Here is a 21221-nt window from a genome sequence, read left to right on the forward strand (position 1 = left end):
ATAGAAGGTACTGTGGAAGTGGAGAAAACAAGAGACAAAGAAAGGCATTAGTACAACTCCCAAGTTTCTAGTATGGATAACTGGGTGAATGGTGTTAGCATCAATTGAGAAAAACCTTAAAGGAGGGGCAGAGGTTGGCAGATTGTGGCTATGCTGAATTTAGTTTGAATGCAGGACTTTCCACTGGAGATGACCAGCAAATAGTTGGCTATAAGAGTCTGAAGTCTGGAGGAGGTACTTTGATAAAGATACAGATTTGAGAATCATCAGTAAACAGGGAGTGAGCCTGGGAATTGATGAGCTCACCCAGCAGGTGTAGTGAGAGAAGAGCAGGGAGCTAGGACGGAGTCCTGGAGAAACGCTCCTCACCCTTTACTGTGCATGGAAATCACCTGGGGATTCTGTTAAAATATGGATCCTGATTAAGCAGGTCTGGGGTGGGGCCTGAGATTCTGCATCTCTAACAAGTTCCCAGTGATGTGAAAGCTGCTGATCTGAGCCCACTTTTGTAGGAATAAGGCTCTAGAGAACCCCAACACTAGATGGGGGCAGAGCAATGCAGAGGACAGGAAGAAAGTCCTGAGGAGACAGCTGAAGTCAGAGAACTATACGGACAATTCAAGGGCATGTTATCACAGAAGCCAAGAGAATAGACGTTCCACAAGTTTCAGTAATTGTTAGTGTTAAATGTGCAGGGGAGGGAAAAAAATCTCTTCCCTCTACCCATCTTAGGTTCATTGCCTGGGGCTTTGTAAACAAGACCTACCAAAGACAGATTAGCAAGAGAAAAGCGGTTAATTAACATGTGCATCATGCACACACATAGGAGCACTCAGAGATGGGTAACAAAGGGATGGTTAGAACTTGGGCTTATACAGCATCTTAACAAAAGAGCAATACACTTTTAGAATAGTGACAAGACAAAGGAAGAGGACTTTGAGTTTCTAGTGGGGCAAATTGTGGGGAGGTAAATATATGAGGGAACAAATGGAAGATAAGGGCTAGGTAGCAAAGTCTGATGCAGATTCCTCCAGTGCGCTCTCTGGGCTGACCAGGGTGTAGAGTTGTCTCCAGTAATTAACTTCTGTCCTTCATGGTAGAGAGAAGGGGGGCATCTTTGCAAATTTATGTCCTGCTTTTAGGCGAATAGCGGGAGGGCAAAGACCTTTTCTTGGCTTGGCTCCTTCTCAGTTGCCTTCACCTGAAAATAATCCTTAGGCCAAAGTGACCTATTTTGGGGGTGGCATATTCTGGTTCCTACAAATGTTTGGACAGTTTGGTGGGGAGTGGAATTAGAAGGCAAGGTGCAGTGGTTAAAGGGCTGAATGGAAAGTGACTACTTTGTGAGCTTAGACTGCTATTGTGAGGATGAGGTGAGGAGACGTTGGGTAAAAATTAGGAATGGATGTCACATGAGGGGTTGGCTTTATTATTTAATCATGAAGGAAACCTGAATGTGGTTACAGGCTGAGAAGAAGTAGCCAATAAGGAGGGGGACACAGAAGGGATGAGGATGCTCAAAGCTTAAGCCCAGCCTCACAGAAGGGAAAAGGAATTAAGATGGGCAAAGGGAATGGTTTTGATCAGGAGAAAGAGAAAACCCATCTCTTCAGGCAGTGGGCATTAGCCCCCCAGACCTGGAAGTCTGCAGTGATGGCGGCGTCTAGATATGTACCTCGATTCATGTCTCATGGTCCAAAATCCAATCCTAGACAGGCAGAGACTTGCCCTCAGGTCAGGATGATCACTTGGGACCGGCTTAAATTAATTCATACCTACAGTCAAGTTTGAGGATCGCTGGCTTAAACAATACGTTATAAATGAGATCCTGAAAAATTTCCTCCAAACAAATGATGATGGGGTATAACACAGACGCTGCTTGTTACTGTATGTTAATGTTGAGGCAGAAAAATGGTATTAACATCCAAAGGAAGAAAAATGTCAAGAGAAAGATGACTGAAGTTTTGAACAAAGATTCCTGGACTGCTCTCTTGGAGGGCTTTTGAGAGGCTGGGGCTGCTGCCGGAGGGGGATGTGTGGTCCCTCTCTCCAACTCTGTCTCCACCAGGCCTCTCCCTCCAGTAGGTTAGCCTGGCCTTCATGGCAGCTCAGGAATCCAACAGGGAGGAAACAGAAGCCGCTAGGACTTAAAGTGTGAGCTCAGATGTAAGAGCAGTCACTCACCCTCAGGCCCGGCACAGATTCACGGGAAGGGGACATACAAGCTCCATGCATTTACCCACCACAAGGGACCATTCCCCTAGGGAAGGACTGGAAGGTCCTTGGCCTAGACCCCCTTTTTATTTATTGGTTCTGATTGAAAGCTGACAGAGTTCTATACCCGCTCCCCTCCCACTCTACCCTCTACCCCTAGTTTTTATGAGACATCTTGCCTAAAAAATGCTAGCGCCAACTGAATATGTGCTATGCCCTAATCACTTGTTTGGGAGAAAATTTTCAGCTGCCCATTTGTACTTAATTGATTAGGCCACCCACTGATCTTTAAATTGAAGTAGATGTGAATTACTCTGGGGAGCTCTTTCAAATGCAGATTCCTAGGTCAAGCCCTCAAGAGTTTTGGTTGCTCTCATCTGTGGTGGAGCCCAGCAATGTACATTTAAACAAGTTCTGATGCAGGTAGGCCTCCCTGGGTCACATATGGAGACAGATTATTTTAGAATAGATTGTTCTTTTAGGGCTCGCCAACTTGGTCATGTTGATTTCATGGCTTTATTCTTATATGTCAATTTTATTTCTCACTTCTTGAACTGTCAAAGATAAAGCTGGACACTAGTTAAGGTGGTCAGGACAGATTTCAATCAGTGATATACTACTGCAATAGGGAAGAGGGTCCAGCATGAACTGAGCTCAACTTCCATTTGCACAGAGGTGACTGGGTATCTTAAAGGGAAAATGAGGCAGTAGGGAGGGGGGACCAGTGGGGTCTTGAGCAGAGTCCGGGAAGTGAAAAATTACAAACAGTTGGCCAGTTTAAATGCCCATTAGGCCAGCTGTGTCAGGTATGTGGCAATTACAGAAGTTAGGATTCTATCCTCCTACAGAGACTAGGCGACAGAGGGCCCATCTTTCCTAAGGATTATATTTCAAAGGAATGGCTTTCAGGTCCTAGAGAAAGACACCCCTGAGTTACAGGAGATACATATACATCTCAAAGGGACAGAGGAAGGATTCCACAATTGTAAGCCCTTTTTAGTAAATGTTCTAAGAAAGGGCATTTGGGGCCTATGTCAGGTGTTGGCTAGAACAAACAGTAAATTCTTCTGGCAGCCTGGAGCTTTCTCAGGCAGGCACTTTACACAGGGTTAGGGCCATCCTGGGGATGCATCTTGAGCTGTTAGAAACTATGTTAGTGTTCAAGTCTTTTAACGTAGGGAGTTAGGAATGGATGAAATCATTTTGTACTGAGAATCTGTGGTTTCTAATAGGCCAAGGTTGAGGCCTGGTTGAGAAGATGGCTCAGAAGATCCCGGCTAGAGTTTGGTCAAGGACAGAGTCTTTGTCAGAACTATGCCTTACTTTAGGTCCCCCCAAACCCCATTCTTAGATCAGGAAACCGAGGCACAGAGAGATTAAATAATTTGTATGAGGCAACAGAACTAGTCACTAACAAAGCTGTGATTCAAAACAAGGGCTTTGTTCCAGACTCTAGAGTCGATGCCAGAGGCAAGAGAAGGAACTGGAAGACAGTACAAGTCAAGATCTATGGGGGTAGAAAAAATGATGTTCTAGAAATGTGCACCCACTCCAGAACGACTGAGTTTTCTCTCTTAGGTTCAATGTAAATTCTAAAGCAATTTCTAGCATAGAGGTACATTTGGCTTCCACAAACTCCTTTCTTACTTGGCGACTTAAGTTTGGTAAAGATTTGTGTCCTCCTTAAATCCCTTAATTTTTCTTTTAGTTAATCCCTTCAGGGCTTAAGTTGCAAAGCTTCTTTTTTAACCATTAATCTCATGTTTGTATCAGAATATAACAATGTAAGCTTTATTTTTTTTATTTTTATTTTTTTTTTAACAATTTAAGCTTTAAAAACTTTAAGAGTTTAACATTGGGTATATACTTTTATCTAAAGAGAAACCTAAAATGGTAAGGACTTCAACAGGAAACAGTTTATTGCATTAAATTCCACTGAAGAGCTAAAATCATTAAAATTGAGAGACATTTAATAATTCCACTATAAATGGTCCTTAATCCTTGGTGTTTAATTTAGCTTTTCCAGAGTGTCTGATCCTGATGTTTTAATAGCTTCCACATTTTCAGTTAGTACTTTGCCCTTTCAAAACACGTTATTAATTCCTCATCAGCTTCATTGCATCCTTGTTCTGTTGGTTAATATTTCCATTGTAGTTTTTCATTAGAGGAAACTCAAGGGTAAACTGAAGGACTTGGCCATAATTTCACTACAACAATAGGAAAAAAAATCGTAGCTCATGAATGGTTTGTTTATTGAGAGAAATTTTCCTTGAGCTTGTATTATTTTGCTGGAGAAAATAAACTATTTTTTAAATCTTTCTTTTAAGCAAAAAGGGTTAATCTATAATAGCATCAACATAACCATGAATAATTCATGCATTCAGTAAAAATGTATTCAGGGCCTACGTTCAAGCTGGGTTTACAGAGATTAAAAAGCCATTGTCCCTGTCCTCAAAGAATTACAGTATTTTGGTTTTGGAGCTGCCTTTTAAATTTTTGAATTATTGGTGTTATTTGAGACTTCCTAGGCATCCCCAGTCTGTGGACATGAACGGTAGTCATCATCGGAACAGGAAACACTGTAATTTCACTGGTCTTGCTCCCAGCTGGTGACACAAGACTCTCAGTCATTTGTAAAATTCCCTACAAATACTTCTGGAGACCCCCAGAGGTATCTAATTCATGTTGGCAAACAAGTCCATTCCTTTTGGATGCTGCCAGCCATCTCCCTTTGGAGCCATTGCTGATCTGCTCTCTGTGGTCTGTGCAACTGAGCTGCATGGTTGTTCGTGGGGAGAGTGACTTCCCCCTTTGTATTTTCCTCTGGGAGGTTCAGAGTGTTTCATTTCAGGCAACTTGTCAGACAAGACATCCTGAAAGACTCCCACGACCCCCAAGAGTGCTAACTAAAAGATACAAACAGAACTGCAACTTTTAAAATGAATGGGTGATTTTGTCAGAAGGTAAAGGAAACCCTGAGTCCTGGCAACAGGCAGGAGAATCCACAGAGGAAGTAAGCACTGAAGTCACCAGCTGCTTTGGGGACTGAGCTCTGATTTCAGGGCTGACGATAGAGATGTGGTGGGCCGGGGGCAGGGGTCCAGCCCGGGGCCTGTGAAGGGAGGAGAGCTGGATCACTGATGACCCCATATAAAATCAGGACCCATGAAGAGCTACATACTTAAAATAAAATCTCATAAAATGGAAGCAGACAGCAAATCAACGTGTCTGGTCAGCCTGGAATCTGAGTGGATAGAAGTCTCCTTTGAGAATTTGCAACCACGGCCTGACCCTCTTGTGAGTGTGGGCCTGAATTTACATTACTGGTAACATCTGAGAGAATTTAGGTTCTTAAAGTAAATCATGGTCTCACAGGAACCTTGCAAAAGTGAAGGGAAGTCTTCCCGGGGGGAAGGTACCCTCTCACCCAGGCCTCAAGAAACTGCTCACAGATTGGATTCCAAAGCATATGAGCAAACAATAAGACACACAGACGTGCGCGTGCGTGTGCACACACACACATCCACCCACCCACACACACACTCTATAAACAAGCCACCATGAGCAAGAACCAGCAGGAAAAACATCTTTAAAGATTTCAGGTATTAGAAATATCAGGTAGAGAATATAAATTATGTTTGATGTGTTTCTAAAAGTAGGAATGAAAACATGAGTAAGAAGTAAGAAACTAACACAATGACCAGAATAACTAAAAAAGAACTTCTAGAAATAAGATGTATATAATAATCCATATTAAAAACTTGATGGAAAGATTAAACATAGACTAAGCTGAAAAGTGAACTGGAAGAGAGATTTGAGAAATTATACTGAAAACAGAACAGAAACTGAAAGAGATATAAAGTATGTGAGGGAGGTTGTGACATAGGAGGCTATGAAAGTTCATAGTGTGTCTAAAGAGAAGGGCGTAGAGGCAATATTTGAAGATGTAATGATGGAGAATTTCCTATAAGTGATCAAAACAAATGATGGGAGCAGGGGAAAAATAATATTCCAAACTTCTGAAATTACTCTTTATAAGACAAAGTGAGGTTGGAAGAGAGTATGGTGTGTGTGCGCACAGTGTATCTATGGATGCATATGTGAGTGTGTGTGTCATTTAGCTTAATGATTATTGTACCAACTTATTCCAATGGGAGAATTTTTCTCCTTATCCAGATTTATATTTGCTTATTTATTCTGTTCTTCCCTACCTCACATGGATAGTCTTCTTTATTTCCTTTAGTCTATTCTATGGTTTGGAAGACATATACTGTATCACTTTCTTTTCAAGAAAATAGATAATTAACAGTATATTTATCTATCAACGTCTGAAGTTATTTAGTATCTCAATCCCGCTCCCAAATCAGAAGGGACTTTATCTCACTAGTCATTAGAATCCTTTCTCTCATATCCCTGTTTGTGCTGTCTAAAATGGTAGATATACTTTTTTTCCCTTTCCCTTTATTATTTGTTTTTCATTAATTTTTTAAATTGTGGTCATAACAGCTTATAACATAGTGAGATTTCGGTTGTACATAATTGTTTGCCATACACCATATAAGTGTGCCCCTTCACCCCTTGTGACTACTCTCTACCCCCTTCCCCTGGTGACCTCTAATTTATTCTCTTTGTCTGTAAGTTTGTTTATATTCCACATATAGGTGAAATCATATGGTGTTTCTCTTTCTCTGCCTGGCTTATTTTGCTTAACATGATGCCATTAAGGTTCATCCATGTGCTTGTGAATGGGACAATTTTGTCTTTTTTATGCCTGAGTAGTATTCCATTGTATATATATACCACATCTTGTTTATCCATTCACCAGTCAGTGGGCACTTGGGTTGCTTCCACATCTTGACTATTGTGAATAATGCTCAAATGAACACGGGGTGCATAAGTCTCTTTTAATTGTTGATTTCCAGTTGTTTGGGTGAATACCCAGTAGTGAGCTACCTGGGTCATATGGTATTTCTATTTTTAATTTTTGAGAAGTCTCCATACTGTTTTCCACAGTGGCTGCACCAGTTTGCATTCCCACTACCTTTATTATTAACATTTTCACATGTAGCAAAGTTGACAGAATTTTACAGCGAGCACTCATGTGCTAGCTGCCACGATTCTATCAATATGTTTCCATATTTGCTTTATCACATCTTTTCATTTAGTCACCCTCAATCTATCCATTAGTCCATCTTATTTTTTGCTGTTTCAAAGTACACTAAGGTTATCTACTTTTGTTTTTAAACAAAATAAAACCAAAGAGCTATTCTTATTTATAATCAGTAATTGATTAGTTTACCAAATGTATTTTTTACCAATTTATTCACTCACCTCTTGCAGTTGCTGCTCATTTTTGCACTTGTCACTGGTGCCTCTGGTAAGGCTAGTCCCCAGTTTATTGTTCTAAATGATTTGTGAGTGAGGAAAATGGGGGAAAATAACCTGTGTGAATTTTGTAGCAAATTAGAGTAAATGACCTTTAAGTAAGCGGCTGGAGATTTCTTCTTAGCTAATACCCTGCATGAACTTTATGACATCTCTTTGGCTGCCAAGAGATATTATGGCAGTCTTAGAATATTTATGGAAGGATTGACTGGGATTCTCCAGGCTTTCTGGAGGAAATAGAATTTCCTGAGTTGCTCGCAATATTATTTTATTATTACAATTAAAATTTATATGCTTCATAAAGAGCTAGTTTACCATTCAATCAAGTACAAATGTATGACACCTATAACAGGTAGCGTTTAAATGTCCAACTTGAATTTTATTATGCAATTTCAAATTTAAAACGGAAGCAACTTCATATGATCCACTAATCTCTTTGGTCTCTAATATGCAGAAGCATAAAAGGGTTAAATGTTGAATCATTAATGGCTTTTGGTTTAATGGGCTTTTTAGCTGATAGAAGCTAAAAAGCTGAGCTCCTACAAAATGAATTTATCAGTTAATGATAGCTCTACATGGAAGAATTAAAAGGGGAAAAAATGAGTCTTTTATGTGAGATATTGTTAAATAATTTCTGTCTGATAAGGTAGAAATGTCTATGGCCATTAGCAATATGAATGAGAATTTTATTTTAGTTTAGTTGAGGCATACTTGGTATGCTATGAGGATAGAAAGAAATGGGAAAATTTTTCTGGATTTTTCCTTCCTTTCATCAAAGCTTATAAAAACATCAGATTACTTCTCGTTAAAATGTATATATCACAGTACCTTCTCTATGACTAATCTGAACACTAGACAAAAGCTGTGTTTCAATTCTGGCTTCACCACTACCAATGTGTAACCTTGTTTGGGTCACAAGGATTTAAAGCCTCACTTTCCACATATACAGAGATATGAACCCTTTCCTTGAAGCACTGTAGAGAGGAGCAGAGATAAGGTATAACAAAGTATCTGTACAGTGCTGGAGCGGAGTAGACACACAAAATGTAGCTATTATTATTATTATGAAGCCTATTTTGGAATTGTCTCAATTTTTATTTCAGTCTTATTTCCTTAAGCAGTTCACAGAGTTACCGTTTGTGTTAGTTATTTGGAAAACATAATTTTTCTCTTAGAATGGCTTACTCACGACTTAAAATCTCTTCAAGCCAGACCTGGACATTCAGCTAAATTAAGAAGTCAGTTAGATGACCATTATAGTACATGGCAACCAAACTCTTAGCTATACTTAATTTTCCTCCAATAGAAGAGGTTGATAATACTCCCATTCTAGATGTTGGTACTTCCGGTCATCGAAAATAGTTCATTTCCACTTTCAACCATCTAAGTGCTCCATCCATATTCCCTGGGACGTGCTGTGGTGTGAAGAAAGGAGCACAGGATCAAGACCTGAAGAACTGTGTTTGAATTTTGGCTCTGTTGTGATCTTGGATTTCTCTAAGTTTCAGTTTTCTTATCTGTGAAATGGAGATCTGAGTCTCTCTCCTGAGTTTCTCTCTGTCCATCTCAGCAGTGGCTAAGGATGAAAAGAGCTTAGTAAGTCATGAATACTGTCAATGTATTAGTGTAATAATACTATCAATGTATTATTAACTAATAACAACTCCGAAGCAACACTGCAGAGATCCATATACTACAGGTTCTAAATCTGCAAAATTCACTTGTAGAAATGTCAAGTGAAGTGTGGTTTCAATGTATTGAAACACAACTCAAATTAGCTTAAGGGGAACACACTGGTTCACTTAACTATGCAGGTAGAAGCACACAGACATCACTGGCTTTGGGCATGCTAATGTCAAATGAAGTCTCTGTCTCTCCTGTGTTTTTCTCAATGTGTGGTTTCATTTTCTTACCATTGCAGACAGGCTTTTCCTATAAAGCGAATAAGATGCTTGCTGACAAGCCCCAATTTGTATTTTTCAAAATCTATGATCCAAAAAAGAAATGTGACTTTTTTCTTTGCTTCCATGGAAAACCTCCTCTGAAATCCCAGGGAAGCATTCTCAACCCAATGTTTGAAGTCAGGGGAATGGAGCTCTTCGAGTGGGAAGACTTGGATCAAGGAAGCAGAGTTTGGGGATTGGCAGACCCACAGGAATTACACAACTTGGGTGAAGGAATAGCAGTTGGAACAGTTCTCCAAAGGAAGCAAAAGGCCTGGGCGGACAAAAATGATAGCTGTCATTGTAAGTACGAAGGAGGAGAGGAGAAGAGAATGATGACGAAGAGTCTGGCTGTCCTTATGAAATGCCCAAGGTCTCTTCATTAAATCAGTCACTCTTCTGTTTAAGATTAGTGTGACCATCACCTCAGTTTGCCCAGGACAGTCCTATTTCATAATTCCTAGCATAATTATTAACATCTCTTTTTATTCTCAAAAGTGTCTCAGTTTGGACAATTAACTATATAGTCACTGTAGATAAGACCAATTAGCAATTTGGCTTAAGCCACCCAACCTGTCTTAAATGAGCCTGTTCTTTTGACTCAGCTGAACTTTGACTTGAACTCTGATCCCTGCTTTGCTTTTTCTCTTCCAAACCCAGTGTCTGATATTCTACAGTTAGAGTTCTTCTCATGTCATACATATTCTTCCCACCTTCTTCCCTTTTATCGGTCGCATCACATTCTTGCTTTCCTGGAACACTTCCAGATTTTAAATAATGGTGAAGAAGGCTTCATAACCTGCCCATCTGCATCTCTTGGAGTAGAATTTTCCTTCCAGGAATTGCTCCAAGTTAAATGTACAGTCACTCTTCCAGTAATGCTGTGTAGCCTACTCCTTTTTTATTTCTTTAGAATATAAGCTCCCCAGGGTCAGCCAGGCATGGACTTATGTTTCCTGTTCTGTTGTACAAACTATGGTAAATAGGGTAAGGGTGAGGATGGATAAAGAAATTAACATAGTGTGATGACGGTAAAAGTAGAAACAATTCTTGGTGATGTATTTGCAGTTGTCCCCTTCACATACCAGGGGAGAAGAAAGCATCCTTTGCCAGCTTGGCCAGCCACCTCCTGGCTGTGCTTGTGCTGATCAGGTGGAGGTGATGAGGAGAATGGATGAAGCAGAAAGCAATTCCAATTTCTATCAGAGAAAGGATGAGATAGGGAAGGGAGTAAAGAGCCAAGGAAACTTGGTGTGCAGAAATTGGAGGGGGCAGTACTGAGGCCCTATACCACTCCAGAGGCCAGTCTTCACATTGCATTCCAAGTGAATGGTGCTCCTACCTCTCTACATTCTACAGCATGCGATGTGAGATGTCTACCCTGGGGCTGTGCAACTTGTCAGCTCTGGTGGGATGGGGAGAGGAGATGTCTGCATCTGCAACTAAGGATTGGATAAAAACACATGGCTGCTATGAAGAGAAGTACTTTGGGGATACAATGTATACAACTATTTTTGGGAAATTTTTTGTTTATTCAACAAATAATATATATTTTGTCCTCTGCTCTGTGCCAGGCACATGTATAAACTCTGGGGATGTAACAGGGATGTATATAGCATCTATGTATATAGTAGAGCGCTCTGTTCTGGTAGAACCTACATTTTACTGACTGAGGACAGACAATAAACTCATATAATAAATATAAACTATAAAGCATTTTTGGTGATGATCTAAAGTCTAATGGGAAAAAAATAGAGCTGGTAAGGGAGATCTGGAGTTGGGCAAGGTGGTTGCAAATTTAAAAATGAGCAGTCAGGTTAAGCTTCAGAGAGAAGGTGACATCTGAGCAAAAATTTGATGACGAGGGAGAGACCCAGACAAATACCTGGTAGAAAATCTTCCACGCAGAGGGCACAACTCATGCAAAGTCCCTGAAGTGGATGTGTGTCTGGTGTATTCAGAAACGGCAAAGCCACTTGTAGCTGAAGGTAGTGGGGGGAAGCAGGAGGTGAGTAAGAGGGAGCAGGCAGGTGATGGAGCGCTTGCTTTGAGGTCATTGAACTTTGAGAGAAATGGGAGCCCTCAGATGCTTCCCAGTGGAGGCTTTTAATTGCATTAATTGCCTAATGCATCTTGACAGATATTATGCAATATAATTCCTGCAAGAAATCTTCAGTATTTGTGTTTCTTTTGAATGTAACACAGTGCTAATTCCTTGTACACTGTACATTCAATCAGGTTACAACAGGCTCTGCTTATAGTACAGGGCTTCCCACATAAAGGCACTTGCTCAATGAATGAATGGACAAGTGAATGAACAAACGAGGCTGACATTTTAGCTCCCTCCACTGAGGTCCTCAACCTATCATTTCAACCTTACTGCCCCACACCTTTTCTTAACTTGGGTTCTATTCAGCTGCCTGCTCTTTCAACTAGATATTTGTCTTTGTCTTTGCTCACTCCATTTGCCCCCAATTGAAATGCTCTACCCAACCTTCTCCACTTGATTCAAATTCTACCTGTTGTTAAAGACCCAGGACAAGCTCCACTTTCTCCAGGAAGCCCCTTCAGACCCTCTGGCCTTCTGCGCCTTTTCTGAGCTCCTATAGCATCATTCCTCTGATACCTTTCATTGGCTTAATCTGTTGCATTGGATAACTTTTTAGCGTTTGTTTAAAAAACCATTATTTGTACTCCTTCTGCGCTCTAGGCAACGAATACATAATTTAGCATTTCCTTCCCAAGTCCAGTCAACTCTACCTCCTTCCCTGCGAAACAAAAGCGGCCGCGGCTAAGGAAGCTTGTCCTTTGCGAGATGCCGTAGTGACCCTGCCTCAGCCGCTCGGTCCCGGGCCAACATGGCGGCCTCCGAGTCAGCGCCTGCTGTGGTTCCAGGCGCTGCGGAGGGCGAGGAGGAGACGATTCTCTATGACTTGTTGGTCAACACCGAGTGGCCCCCGGAGACAGAAGTACAGGTGAACCAGGCCCCTCCAGAGCTGCAGCCAGCTTGGCGCGGCCGTTGCCCCGGCAGAGCCACGTAGCAGGAGCCACGCAGGGGAGTGGAGCCGGGTGGGCGGGGGAGCAGGGCTCTGCAGCTTCTGCGGTCACCCTGGCAACGGCACCGCGGGCTCGCCCGGGTCTGGGTCCCCTAAGAGAAGGGTCCCAAGATTCCTCCTGGGCTCCGAATTCGGTTTTCGGGGGTCGGAACCCCGGGCTCTGGGACACGTACCTTCCCACCTTGGTTGTCAGTTTCACCGCTCTTTACTTGGAGGGGAGGCACAGCGTTGGACGGGAAGGTCTTTTTTATTTCTAGACTCTTCGGTGGTCCCTTTCCGTGGGCCGACAGGGCTGGCCAGGGCTGATTCTCATCTGCGGTGGGAGAATTTTCCAGGTCCCTATAGGCGTCTCAGCATCTGGGGGGCTGCCGCAGGGTACGGCATCTAACGTTTACTCCTACTTGGGGCTGAGTTGCGCCAGTTCTTGTATATTTCAGTCAACAAGCATTTAATAAGTGTTTGTGTGTGTCCATCTGTATCCCAGATTCTGTGCCAGGCGCTGGGCATACAGAGGCGAATAACTTTCGTGGTGCTTGTAGTCTAGAGGGGAGACGAGCCAGCGAACAGTTCTCATAACCTGGTGGAATATGCGCTATAATAGCGGTGCGAGCAGAACGCCTTGGGTGTGAAGAGTAAGGAGCTACTGACCGGGGTTGAGTTCTCTGTTAGAGAAGGGTTTGTAACCTGAAGTGGACCTTGAGGTTATCAGTTGTTCCGTAGAGAGGGCCTCTTAGGCACGAGGTGAAGAGTAGGAACCAGGAATCCACATTTATTCAACAGATTTATTGAGGGCCTAACATGTGCCAGTCGCTGTTTTAGACTCAGAGGATGCAGCAAGATCGAAAAGGACTTTTATTAAAGATCACGGAATCCTGCCCATACGAAATCTTTTTTACAGCATCTTTCCTGAGTGTTGCTTTACTGGAGAAACTACTCATTCTCCTAGAAAGTTAGTAGTTTTTCTTTAACCTCCTCACTGCAATTTCTGCTTGTCTTGAATAATATATTTGGTAGGCTGGCAGAGATCTGCATATATTATCTTTTTTCAAGTGTTAGTTTCTGTTTGTCTTGAACAATGTGAATATTTTGTAGGTTATGCAGCTAGGTAGCTGTTGCTGCTGCTGTTGGTTGATAAGGATATGTTTCCACCGGTTAGCACTCACTGGTTAATTACAATAATGTTTCCGAATGCTTAACATTATAAATTGATTTGTGAAAAAACAAGGCCTGGGGCCTGCCCAGTGGCATAGTGGTTAAGTTTGTGCGCTCTGCTCCGCTGCCACGGTTTTGTGGGCTTGGGTCCCAAGTGTGGAGCTACATACTGCTCATCAAGCCATGCTGTGGCAGCATCCAACGTACAGAATAGAAGAAGATTGGGACAGATGTTAGCTCACAGCCAATCTTCCTCTCCAAAAAAAACCCATATATATATTTATACATATATCTCACAACATCAACTTATGTTGAAATCTCATAGCTCTTGTTTGGTTCTACTGATTTCAAGTGTTGAACTACAAGCTCTTGGGGGGCAGCTACATCTGATTCATCTTTGTATCCCTTCCCAGGACCAAATTGTGTCTTACACGAAGTGTATAATCAATTTATGTTTGTTGAATGAAGTAACTTTCCTGTGCTTTTAAGCCCTATCTGTCTGCACTTACGGCGTGTGCATTGTTCCTTTCTTAACAGCGCATTAGTACATCTTACTCATTATTTGTAGTGCCTAGTATTGTTTAGCCTACACAATGTTTCCTCTGTACTTAAGGAACTATTTAATGTAGCAATTATATATCAGTGTGTGTGTTAGTAGCATTTTCTCTGTGGATATACAACAAATATTCAATAAATTTACCTCAAGACCTGACTTTAGTAATCTGTGATTACTTTTCCTGTAAGCAAAGCTTGTTTTAAGCCCACCCAAGTAGGCTGTGCTGAACCGGCAGCCAGTGTGGTCTTTGCCCTTGGCTTCTCTTGTCTTTGGAGTGGTGTTTTGATTTGGAAGCAGTTTCCAGCTTCAGTCTTTGTCCTCCCCTCTAACATCATCCTGACAAGTGCCTGTGACCGTGCCATGCTCACTTTTACACCCGCCGTTCTCAGTCCTGCTTCTGCTTGTTTTGTTTGTATCTGTAAGTAGTTTTTAAATACTGGTAACTTGTACCCAATACTCTGAGTTTTAGCAAAGAAATATAACTTTATGTATTGTATAAGTATTACTAGAAAATTCTCATATGAAAGTTTTTTTGTTTTTTGTTTCCAATCGTAGCCTAGAGGCAGCCGGAAACATGGTGCGTCCTTTCTCATCACAAAAGCAATTAGAGGTAAGTGTAGCTTATTTATTTTTCTGCGTATACTGATATAGTTAGCAGATAATTTTTTCCCGTTTCATTCATAACTGTATTGTTGTAGAACGTTTAGGAATTTTAGAATGTGTTCTTTAACCTTCTAATTTACAGCCTGATAAATATGTATATATTTTAATTATAGATATGATATGTATCTATACATATGTGGGTGTATATATACAGAAATATACACATACATATGTATGTATATGTATATAAACACACACACATTTTTAATGCAGCTTAGAAGTAAAGTATGGCCTGAGTTTAACTATTTTGGATGTGTTCTAGAAGAAATGAAGAAAATCAAACCCAGTATGAGTCTCAGAGTCTGTGGATATTGAAGATGAAAAGACTGCCACTACATTTTAAGAGGTTTACGTGATGTTTCAGATACATCTGGTCAGAGTTACTCAAATTACAAATTTGATTAACTGGGCATTCATTTAACTCCTGATGGATTTGACATAGAGCTCCAGGATCTGAGAGAGTATTGAGCACTGGCCACATTAAGCTGGTGTTGTGAGGGCTTTAAGTATATAAATTCATGTCATCTTTTACCAGATCGGCAAGGTAGGTACTGTTACAAGTTTATGTTTATAGATGAGGAAACTTACCCAAAGGCATTCATTTGGAATGTGAGTGCATGTCTTTCTGCTCCAAAGCCCATCTTTATTATACTGGTGAATTTGAACTACTTATAAAGACAAGATTCGGTTTCAAAGGAATTGAGTATTTAAAATTAAGTATAATTTTATCTTTTGATAAAGATAAAATAATTTTATATTCTGATATAGGAAGCCCTTGTATATTCAATTTTCATTGTCACAAATGCTTTGAAATTTTGAAAATTTAGAAAATGTACCCAAGTAATAAAATTTGTTAGAAAATTTAGACAATATAAATAACCACAAATTAGAATAAATTATTCCTCATTTTACCACCCAGAGATCATCTGTTATCCTTCAGACTTTTTTCCATTGATATATACCTAACTGTGTACACGTGTTCACACATACGTATACGTTTTAAGTGAGATTATATGAAATGTTATTTGTCAATAGTGTGCTAGAGATTTTGTTTCTATGAACTTTCCCATTTTAGGTATTATTATTATTTTTTAAATCTGTGCCATATAATGTAAAATGGTATCTTAATTTTTATACAAAATACTTTGATTTTAAAGGGTGATTACTATGGCTTCTTTATGGTTTATTAAAGCCACTTAAGTGAAACTTAGCACCACTTTTACTTTTTGTACTGTTAGGAAATCCTTCAAAGTTTTGAATACCACAAACTTGGGACTTAATATGAACAAATATATGATCTGGTAAGAGTTGTAGTGTATATTAGATTGTATTTCTTCTCTTATTTTGAATTATATTCTCCATGGTTTGTTTTGTAATGACTGTCTACAGTATATTTTAGATTTATTGTCAATAAATCTAATTTGAAAATGATTCCTAAAGAGTAGTTGATTCATATTTGGCTTTGCTATTTCTTTTTGTTACAGATCATTTATTATTTTTATGCCAATACTTCTGGTACAGGTGAGTCATCACTTCTTCAGAGAAACAGTATGAACTTCAAGTACAAACACTATTATCCTGTTTATGATTTAAGTTTTCTGAATTGAATGCCAGATTGTGATATAGATGCTGACTGGTGAACCCAGTCTATAAAATAGGCATTTCAAGCATTTGGCACAGACCTTGACAGGGTGTCTCAGGGTAATTTTTGTCCCTTTGGTCATTACTAAGAATATCTCATGACGCCTTCTCCTTTCTCTGGTGAGTGTCCTCGGCCTTATCTTGAATGCTCACACGATGGGTCTGTAGCTTGTGTATCTTTTTCAGAACGTTTTTGTTCTTGTTGTTGTGTCAGCTCTTGTGGTCAACGTTCAGTTGCTGTACATCAGGGAAGGTTCTCTTGGTTTCGGTTCTTGGGTACTTTTTAATTCTTTTGAGTGTTAAGTATGTTTTTAGGCATGCTGCTAATTTTCAGCCTTAAAAGGAACAAAGAAATGATTATTCTGACAAAGGATATAATTCTGCTTTTAGAGATGTGTGTAAGAATTGTTTTATAGAATTATTTACCACAGATTGCTTTTTCCTTAAAGACATCTAGTCTGAAAATTCCAGAGATAATATATATTGTTCTGTAAAAGAGACCTTTGGCTCTTCTCCAAGATTAGCTTCACTGTTTTTCTGCTTTTTCTCTGTGTGTTTGTGTGTGTGTGTGTGTGTGTATGTGTCCATTAAATTTACTGATTTAATTTTATCTTGTATTTTGGGAGTGTGGGGTGTGATAGAGTAGAGAGAGAGAGGAGAGAGAGGAGAGAGAAGGGAGAGGAGTTTGAGAGGGAGGGCTGTTTTCCTGAGCTCACTGGGCCCCAGCTTGCAGTTCTGAACCCCCTGGGATAGGATGGGCAGCAAATATGGCTGTTTAGGCTACTGCTTGGCAGTCAGGCCTTTTGTTGTTTATTGAGAAGGAGGACTCAGCAAGAGCTCCTTCTGGGACAAGCCTTGTCTGGTGTGTGAGCACGTTAAGATGAGGCATCACGAGCTGCCTTTCTCCTGAGAAGTCCCTTTCCTTGAGTTGACCCCATTGATTGGTGTACAGCCTGTGAACGCACGATGAGGTGATTCTCTGTCTTCCCCATGATATGTTATTTTCAAAAAGATTGTAGTTAAATTTTGGCTCTTGAGTTTATGGTAATTAAGCCTAAAGGTTTTGGGGTCAATATTTGTTTCAATTGGACTTTTCTTTTAAAGTTGTTTTCTTTTAATTAGGAAATATAAATAGACTGAGAATTGTAGACAATAGTACAATAAACCTGTTATGACTTATATCTATAGCTGAATTAAAGTTGTTGCTCTTCTGCCATATTTGCTTCAGGTAGCCCTCTCTGTTTTTATACAGCTCAGGGTCCCCCATCCCACCGTAGGCTTCCCCTCCCACTATCCTTTTCCTGCCCCTCCCCCTCCAGAGGAAATTATCATCCCCATGTTGATGGTATCATTCATGTGCCTGTTTCATATCTTTATTATATTATTTCTGTAACTATCTCATGGTATTAAATATTTTGTATTTTAAAAAATGAACATAATATACTAAATGTATATTACAAATATTTTTTATCCTGTTTTCTGTTTTCTAATTTTCATAATGTATTTTTTCTTTTTCATATATTTTTATCTAATTCTTTTCTTTATCCTTCTTTTTCATCTGTTTTCTTGATTTCTTTGTGCGTTACTCCTCTAATTTGTTTTGTCTGCTGATTCGCTTATAGGAGATCATTTCCTCATGTCCTTTGTGGATGATGTTACTGTGAGCTTATGCTTGGGAATGCTTGCATTGCATGAGTAAAGTGAAATTGCAGTCCAATCTTACACATATTAAAGGCTTAGCGTTTTGATTTTTCATAGGGGATTTCCTTCCCGTCCCCCACAGACCAGAATTCCAGACGGAGATGAGGCTCCTCACAGTCTCCCTGGGCCCATGGTGGGGTTCATGCACTTCTCCTTTCCTTGATAGCACAGTCGTTTGAGGGTCCTGGCCGTTGCAGGAGTCTCACTGCCACCTCCTGTCCTTTCTGTGGCCCACAGCTCATTTCCTGTCTCAGGTGTTAACTCCTGTTTTGAGTTGTTGTCCCTCCCTTTGTTGTGTGCCCAATTCTAACTTTCAGTTCTCTCTTCATTTCTAGTACTTGGAGAGTTCTTTCTTTCTTGTGAGTTTAGCTATACCTAGGATTTGTTTTTGTTCGAGGTGAGCCAGAATTTCTAGGTGTGCAAGCAGGAAGGGTTTCTTGTAAGCTCACTCTGCTATGTTACTGGCACCCTCGATGTCTTTTCCTTAGAAAGGTCATAAAATTTATACCTTTGAACATAGCAACATGTTTTTCTGGAAATAGAAAAGTGTATGTGGTCAAATTTCAGGTATCCAGTTGGTAACTTTTGGTTTTGTGTTTGCCAATATTCAAATTTTATATTCCAGTGGAAACAAAAGTCCATATCTCTCACTATAGATCTATGTGCTGGTGATAATATTAACCTATGTATATGTGGCTTTCCTGATTAGATTCTAAGTTGGCTGATGTGTTGTGGTTTCAGCCCTGCACCTTTTTTGCTCCCTGACGGACTGGTTCGCTTGGTTAATAAACAGATAAACTGGCATTTGGTACTTGCAAGGTAAGGATGTATAAAATTCAGATAATGTTTCTCTACCTGGATTAGCACTTAATTTTATTATGGATGTTAATTTTGGGGTCCTGAAGCTTGCAGTCTTGGTTTTTATTGTATATAAATTCCCTTTGTCACATGTGATTAGTGTTGTTTAAACATGTTAATTCACCTGTATTGAATCATTTTGTATGCTTTTGTACCTTTATACTCATGAAATTGTAAGGTCAAAAGTAGGATAACTAAAGATGTGAAAAAATTTTTAAAATGATTTTAACTTCTTAAAATAATTCCATCTGTGTTGAAGATTGCTACAAATATTCATATAGAATTTTTTTATCTCTTTCTCCCTAATGAAAGCAACGGAAAACTTTTGGCTGCTGTTCAAGATCAGTGTGTGGAGATCAGGTAATTGTTAATATTATTCATATTCAGAATTTCCCTTGAGAAAAATTTTACTTGATTTGTGGGAATTAAGATTTTTAAAGGGGATATATTTATAGGGATTTTTCTATTAACTCACATAATTTTGTGAGGTGTCAAACACCAATTTATGCCAATTAAAGGGTGAAGGATACTTTATCAGAGTAGCATGTTCTACTTCCTCAGATCACTCTGCTTTGTCCTGACAAATTTTACTTTCTCAGAAGACAAGGCGTATCTTCCAGAACTCTGGAAATCACTTTTGTTTGACTAGTTGCTGCTGAGTCAACTAAGCACGTGCTCAGGAAGATGTAAAAAAAGCAGGGGCTGCTTTGCTCTGTTGATATACAGCTGTAGATGGAATGTGAGTCTGCAAAAGACCAAGGTTGCCTGTTACTTGAGACCAGTGATATTCTCTCTCCTCTTGAGACATTCAGTGGTACACATACATGTCTAGAAGATTTCTCTCAGCTTTCCATGTAGTTCCATGTAGTTTATTTTTAAGTTATACGTCAGTTGTGAAAGAAATAGCAACAATAGCAGCTAACTCAGGAAAACTAGTTCAATTTTTGGGAAATTAGCAACAGCAGACTAAAATGTGTTGCACCTCTAAAATTGGGGGCTACTCCTTTCTCTGGCCAAGGCCTAACTCTTGGTTCTCAAAAAATAAGCAATAATGCAGAAACGTTGAGATGTCCAGATGCCAGTCAAAAGGTTTTTCTGCTGCTTCATTATTCTTGACTAAAAATAGTATTAATAAGCTTTTAGTTGTTATCACGCTGGTTTTAGCTTTCTGTTTGTGAAATTTCTTTCTTTTTCTGTTTATCCAAACAGAGCTGGACCCTTCAACTTTCTGGGGAGTCGACAGAGGGTTTGCCCCCATTGGGGTATTGACTTCAGAGGGGGAGGCTTCGTGATCCCTCTTGAAACCATCAGGGTAGAATTAATTGGCAATAATGCCAGCCTTTCAGAACTACATTACTTAATTTGGCATGGCTTTCAGGCTTTCATAGGCAGGTCCCTCATTTTTAGCACCATCAGTAAGTGTCAGGTTGGCACAATATTTGAGCTTGAATTGTTCATAGGAGTGGGCTAGCACTTCCTATTCTATTTGTTGCAGTAATGTAAAATGTATCTTTTTGAGAAATGTGCTCACAATATGACTTCTTCATAAACAGTAGTCAATAGTCAAAGTTTCCATCTTTTTCCCATGAAATGAGAACATGAATGGGATGATTTTAGGTATTAGGATCAGAATGTGCATGTGGGCATGGGATTGATATTTAGGTCTGTGGCGGAGGGTTTGACCGAGGGTTTCTGGTACTTGTTAATAAAAATTTTGATGAGAAGAATAAAAAGAAAAATTATTTGCTTGTATAAAAAGATTTGCTATTGGATTGTTAGAGTGTAAAATACTATTTGTGAAACTTACATCCAGCTCTTTAGGAATGCATTCATGCATTTGAGATTAAGTGGTGAGGGGAGATTTCTGGGCAACAGAAGTGATACTCATCAAGATCTTATTTATCTGGTCTGTAATTTGCAAAGGCTTTATAATATTAGTATAACTAAAGACTCTTATGTGGTGAAGAGTCAGTTCCACCATGAAGCCTTTCAGGAACAACCTCCCTATGGATGCCCCCTCCCCTCATTGCTTAGGTGCCAATCCTTTATGTT

General features: G+C 39.9%; 1 protein-coding gene across 1 annotated transcript in view; it reads left to right on the forward strand.

Moving 5' to 3' along the window:
* Positions 1-12350: 12350 nt before the first annotated feature.
* The window catches only part of NBAS (NBAS subunit of NRZ tethering complex), a 331777-nt gene continuing 322906 nt past the window's right edge, over positions 12351-21221 (forward strand). Inside the window, exons 1-5 of the mRNA XM_070574395.1 lie at positions 12351-12517; positions 14862-14916; positions 16454-16490; positions 19053-19130; positions 19482-19529. Coding sequence (XP_070430496.1) covers positions 12401-12517; positions 14862-14916; positions 16454-16490; positions 19053-19130; positions 19482-19529 — 335 coding nt within the window. The 5' untranslated portion in view covers positions 12351-12400. The remainder of the gene's footprint in view (positions 12518-14861; positions 14917-16453; positions 16491-19052; positions 19131-19481; positions 19530-21221) is intronic.

This window comes from Equus przewalskii, chromosome 14 (genome assembly GCF_037783145.1).
Source record: "Equus przewalskii isolate Varuska chromosome 14, EquPr2, whole genome shotgun sequence".
Classification (NCBI taxonomy): domain Eukaryota; kingdom Metazoa; phylum Chordata; class Mammalia; order Perissodactyla; family Equidae; genus Equus; species Equus przewalskii.